At 32.0% G+C, this 6,062-nt stretch overlaps 2 protein-coding genes across 2 annotated transcripts in view; one reads left to right on the forward strand and one right to left on the reverse strand.

Annotated features, from left to right (window-relative positions):
- LOC139517338 (neurogenic locus notch homolog protein 1-like) overlaps positions 1 to 5,160 on the forward strand; it is an 82,759-nt gene extending 77,599 nt beyond the window's left edge. The window contains exons 60-64 of the mRNA XM_071308271.1: positions 2,285 to 2,398; positions 2,639 to 2,752; positions 3,123 to 3,236; positions 4,106 to 4,236; positions 4,619 to 5,160. Of these exons, the coding sequence (XP_071164372.1) occupies positions 2,285 to 2,398; positions 2,639 to 2,752; positions 3,123 to 3,236; positions 4,106 to 4,236; positions 4,619 to 4,990 (845 nt within the window). The 3' untranslated portion in view covers positions 4,991 to 5,160. The remainder of the gene's footprint in view (positions 1 to 2,284; positions 2,399 to 2,638; positions 2,753 to 3,122; positions 3,237 to 4,105; positions 4,237 to 4,618) is intronic.
- Positions 87 to 1,846, reverse strand: LOC139517340 (E3 ubiquitin-protein ligase TRIM71-like). The gene has a single exon (XM_071308275.1). The coding sequence runs from the start codon at positions 1,771 to 1,773 to the stop codon at positions 277 to 279; it is 1,497 nt and encodes a 498-aa protein (XP_071164376.1). The 5' UTR covers positions 1,774 to 1,846; the 3' UTR covers positions 87 to 276.
- Positions 5,161 to 6,062: the final 902 nt, after the last annotated feature.

Below are 6,062 nucleotides of genomic sequence, written 5' to 3' on the forward strand. Positions count from 1 at the left end.
TATAAGCATTTGGTTGTAAATAAAATAATCATTATATTGGTTTATTGTGTGTGAAAGGCTCTGCAATACCATGATAAACAAACAACTTAAATACTTCCAAGTAATATTTATAAAACTCAAACATAATACATGTAAATTTCAAAAAACAGTAACACGTTATTTGCCTCTATACGTGCAAAATTTATATATCGATATTTAATTCATTCCTGCATCATCCCTGACATGTATTATTAGTGGCACTTTTTCGGTAAACCATATCCGTTTTTGAGAATTGTACTATTTCGGCAAACCATATCCGTATTTGAGAATAATACACTTTCCACTTCCACAACCTATCCATATTCTATCATCCGGGTCTTTACCTAAAGATATCGGCATAATGCAACCACCTTTCTCTGTTATCAGGAAATGTAGAAACTCACCCCCATCGGAAACTATTTCTACAACGTTGTTAGAAGGATCAGCGATAACAATGTTTGAATGTCTTGTACAACAGACGGAAGATGGGTCAAATGGCATACTAGCTCCTCTATGCTCATAAACAAAACGTAGTTTGCCTGTACCGTACAAAACACAAACTCGCCCTTTATCGCTTGCGATCTTATCGACAACACAAACGTCACCATTAAGGTTTTCGGCTACAGCTATTGGAAGAGTGAATATATTCTCACCCTGTTCATCTAACTCAAAGGTTACTTTCTCCTTGAAATCCTTTGTCATTCTAACTACTTTTCTTTGACTCTTTGATGTTGTATTATAAATCCATTCATCGGTTAGGCATATCAAAATGTCTTCGTCGGAACAGACGATTATACCAATAGGATGCAGAGAAAGTGTTATTTCGGTATGGAACTTCTTGGAAGAGTCCATTGAAATTATACGGTTTATTGAATAGTCCGTCATGTAAATTTTTCCATTCTTTGATAGTGCAAAGGAGGTAACGACAAAACCGAAATCAAGGGCCGACATTTGATGACCATTTACGTTGATCAGAGTATTTCTACTTCCTTTCTTTGGATGCAGCCATGCCACCTCGCTTTTGATTGGACAAATCCCTACTATATCTTCAGTACCACTGACAAACATTGAAATTTTCTGAACTTTAAGTTTAGGACGTTTATTATCTTCATTAGACAAATCTCTGATTTCCGATAAAACAGTTCCAAACATTTGCTTTAAAACAAGTTCATTCAAATCTCCGTCAACAAATATGGGGCGATCGATATCTTCGTAAATATTAATGGGTTGAAAGTTATGAAGTTGTCTTCTCAATTCTAAATCTTCGTGGATAATTTCTTCATCAAAGCCGTGTTCAAGAGCTCCTTTTGCAAATGCGTCAGCACGTTCAAAAATATCTATCCGGGCGTTGATTTGTGAAATTTTCTTTTCTATCACTGTTAAGTTTTTTTCGTTTAGAAGTTCACTCCTGTTCATCAGTTTTTCGCGAATAAGAGTTATGTTTTCAATCATTTTGTCTGCTCTGGATACAATTTCTGTCAGCATGTCTTTAGTATCTTGTTCTTTTGTTTCTTGTAGCGTAATAACATCTTGCAAATTTTCACGCAATCTCGGTAATCGAACGCTATTTAATGTAAGTAAATTGTCGGTCAGACATAATCTTGAATCTCCTACCTTTTCTTTGAATTTTAAATAGCTGTGCAGTTTATGTTCCTGTCTTACACATTCTCTACAAACTAATAGTTCGCAGTCATCGCAATATAAAATCACATCTTCTGTTGTGTGAGTTTTACACAATACATTAGGGGACGCCATTATTCTAGTAAATCATTTAGAGAGTTCAAACTGAGAACTTCATTCTTTGCAATTATATATATGAAATGGAAGGTATTGTTGTTTATCTTTAAATGAATCGCTTTATGTATGTTAAGGTAAGTTGTCCATGCGAAAAATACATTTATAGAAAATTAACGAACGTTGACATTTTCGAATTCAAAAATTTTGCGGCTAATGTGTCGTTCATTGTTACAAGTTTAAACTCTCAATTTGATTTAAACTATCTCTTTTGAAGAAGAAAACCGTATATAATTTATATCCACATTTCTTAAACAAATAAGATATTTGTGTATTTTTTTTTCTCTGTTAATTCTGTCATTAAACAGTTCTGATGCTCTTATGGTGACGTTATCTATTACAAACGGCACAGCAACTCATATTCTTAAAAGTTATCTCTATGATTCAAGATATAGAAAAACCTTTTTTTTAGCTTAGCAATAATTTTCCAAACAACTCCATGATACTCATGCTATTTTTATTTTCGTTTCAGTTATTGATAATTGTGCTTCCTCTCCTTGTGTAAACGCAACGTTTTGTATAAACGCACTGAACGATTTTAATTGTAACTGTAAGGCTGGATTTATTGGAAAACGATGTGATACAGGTAAGTAAGAAAATAAGTTATGTTTCTTTTATGGAACATATTTTTTTGATCGGATAGGCGTATTCTTTGTCCATCCTTATATATTTAACAAGTTTCATTTTCTTGAGGGACTTTATAAACTTATACATTTACAAAAGTCTCTAGTTATTAAAACTTTCTATATGCCTCTTTATGAGAAAAAACGATTACTCAGTAAAATCAACAACATGTTAAGATTTGTATCAATGATTTTTTTGGCAGATATTGATGAATGTAGTAGTAGGCCATGTTCAAATGGAGGTACCTGCATAGATAGGGTCAACAGATATATATGTCATTGTCGTACAGGATATACTGGACAAATATGTGAAAAAGGTAATTATTCAGCACTATTTCTTAGAAACTTTAAATTTACCTTATGAATCTCTAGTATTTTTAAAAGTTCGCAGAATTGTATATTCGGTCACATATAAATGTGTCAAAGAGCTACTTTTGGTTCTATAAAGTTTATTACGTCTAAAAGCTTACATTAAGTTATATTATATTTTATGAGTTAGTGTGTGGTAAACTTACTTCACTATAAAAAAAAAACTTATAATGACAATTTTATGCTTTCCATTCTTTTGTCCTTTTTATGCAAAAATATATTTATTATTTTTTTTAATTCAACATTTTATTATTATAATGTCCGTACCATTAATTTTCAAAACATACAATATTTATTTTATACTTTTGTTAATTTTAGACATTGATGACTGTGCTAACGACCCATGCAAACATGGCGGAACTTGTATTGACCATGTGAATAATTTTAGTTGTCAGTGTTCACAAGGTTACAGAGGTTTTCTGTGTGAAAAGGGTATGTTCGGCTAATACAGCGTACTTATTATTAAACTGATGCAGATCTGTTATATATGTAAAAGGCATGTGTAACTTATAACCAAAAGTATCCAGAACATCTAATTTTGTTTACGTTTAAGGGTACACAAAAACAACATATTATGATATGCGTGAACTTTACATAGATAAATTCAGCCGTATAAGAAAAGCAAAATGAGAATGTTAAATTTGATGTATGCCTTTTTGTGCTACTTTGTTACATTTGTTGTTTATGTAGTGATATTAAGATGATAACACAATATTGACTGTTGTACCCCTATTTTTGACATTTTTACTCTTTGAGTATGTTTGTTTTGTTCATGCATCGTTGACAATGTAATGGAATTTGATGCGACTGTCATACAAGTGAGAGGTTTAGCTAGCTATAAAACCAGGTTCAATCCACCATTTTCTACATTAGAAAATGCCTGTACCAAGTCAGGAATATGACAGTTGTTATCCATTCGTTTGATGTGTTTGGCCTTTTGATTTTGCCTTTTGATTTTTGATTTTCCTTTTTGAATTTTCCTCGGAGTTCAGTATTTTTGTGTTTTTACTTTTTTCCATCTTGATCCACGGAATAATTAATGTGATAATTTGCATATGCTTTTCATTATTTTGTCTTTTGTTTTGTATTCATTAAATATTTGTACCAGGTAATCTTATTTTCTAATTGGAAGAGTCATAAGAAACCCTATCGAAATATGATCATCTTTGATCATGACAAAAGCTATAGAACACAGACCAGAACATAAAATTCCAAGAGACACTGGCAGGCTGAATTGATGATATATTCCATTTTCAAAAGTGCTGTAGACCATTGTTAATTATTATTTTTGAACTCTCCAGGTATAAATCTTTGTCACCTTCAGCCTTGTAAAAATAATGGTAAATGTACAGCCAAAGGTCACACGTACAATTGTGGATGTACTAATGGATGGACTGGTGTCAATTGTGAGACAAAGGTTATAAAGGATCAGGTAAAATTACTAGTAACATCAGCAAAGAAAAGTAAATAAGAAATATATATAAGAAATATAAGTCTTTTCATTGCATTAAATTCTCTAATCTGCCACATGGACAGCTGCGGTAGATATGTATACAAATAATTAAGAAATATCTGTTTTTCTTTGTATTTTTTTTTTTTATTGATTTCGAACATTAAAAGTGTATTCATAAATGTGGATCAGTCCTTGTATCAATACGTTTCTTGTAGTCATACACTGTTAAAAGTTTAAAGAATGTTATCGATAGATGCTTGCCAATGCAATTATGTAAAAACACTCTTAGAAAACAAATTAATAAGGTATGCTGAAACAAAATTTGCAATTCCTTAGTTTATATTCATTATTTTGTTTTCAGAATTGTTATGAAACTGATTATGCAGACTGCAGTTGTATGCTTTCGAGAGACCCGTCCAAAAAGGTGTTTATCGCCAACGTCATCAACAAGCGCAGTATTATTTCGTGTCTTGTGGGAACATTAATTGGCTTAATATCAAGTGTAGGTGGCTACTTTATGTTTCTTAAATTTTGTTCTGGAATGGCTTCATCTTGGACACCTCCGAAATGGCCGAAACGTATTATTCCATCTGATTACCCGACGAGATGGCCTAGATATCCTGACAAACATATGGCTCCTGTTGAACGTCACGGACCAACTAATATCTACAGATCATCAAATGAAAGTTATGAGTTTGACAGAAGGGACTACACAAACAAACGTGACTGGTAAAAACAACCGAACAAACGTTTTGTAGTAGTTATATACTGTTATACAAGATTTTATACTGCATCCGAACAAAAATGTATTTGTCTTTGAATCAATATTAGCCTTGCTTTGTGTTAAGAAGCTACGCATTTGTTATCTTTTTTTATTATTATTAAATTTTGTAGATACATGTGTATTGATATTGTGTAGGCCTATTTCAAGTTATTTCACAAGTATGAAGCTATCGGTTGGTTTTCAAGAAAGGACACTCCTGAATATTTCCAAAGCTCTGACCCCTTGAAAAATATGTTTAATCGTACTTTTCTTTTACATGTAGAAACGCATGCATGCAACAAAACTATGTTGGTTTTTTTTTTGTCACATGTTAATGAAATTAAAAATTCCAATGATATCTGTATACAAGCACTTAGTTATAAGAAATGAAGGAACACATAAACTATAATTGTTTAGACAGCAAATTATGTTTCAAGGCTTTTTGCACTTCAATTAAGACCAATAAAAAATTTCTACACATTCTGCTGCCGCTTCATCTGAATTTAATCAAATGTTGTAACTCGGAGACGTTAAACATTTTTAGGTTATTCTGTTTCTAGGGCCAGATAGGTTGTAATATCCTCTTAGACATTATTCATTTGTCTTCAAAATCATCAATGGGTATTCCTGATATACGTGTCGAGTACACGGAAATTGTATCATACATTCTCTTGAAGAATGACATGCAGCATGTAGACAGTTTTTCGGTACTAGGACGACTTTAATGACACTTTTCAATTCTGAAATTTTAGTTCGATTTAAATCGTGAAGTAGTTTTAAATCTATAGTTGCAACACCCTCATGTTAGGCAGACCTTGTACTATAGTAGATATCTTGTTACATGCGCTCTGAGTATTTGTGCTTCGTTTAAAGTATCTGCTTTCCAAAAACTTTCGACCATACTTAAAAAAAAATGGTTTAACTGGAAACATTTGAAAAATACCGGAAATTTTATTTAAATGAATTAAAGGAAATGTTGGTATACGTCAAGGAGACAGAAAATTGCAAAGAAAATTTAGACGAACAAAATATATGCAATAAA

The sequence above is a fragment of the Mytilus edulis genome, chromosome 3, assembly GCF_963676685.1.
Source record: "Mytilus edulis chromosome 3, xbMytEdul2.2, whole genome shotgun sequence".
NCBI lineage: Eukaryota > Metazoa > Mollusca > Bivalvia > Mytilida > Mytilidae > Mytilus > Mytilus edulis.

Bases quoted from the DNA above. Each gene is read 5' to 3' on its own strand.
- LOC139517340 (XM_071308275.1), bottom strand. From the start codon at position 1,773: ATGGCGTCCCCTAATGTATTGTGTAAAACTCACACAACAGAAGATGTG.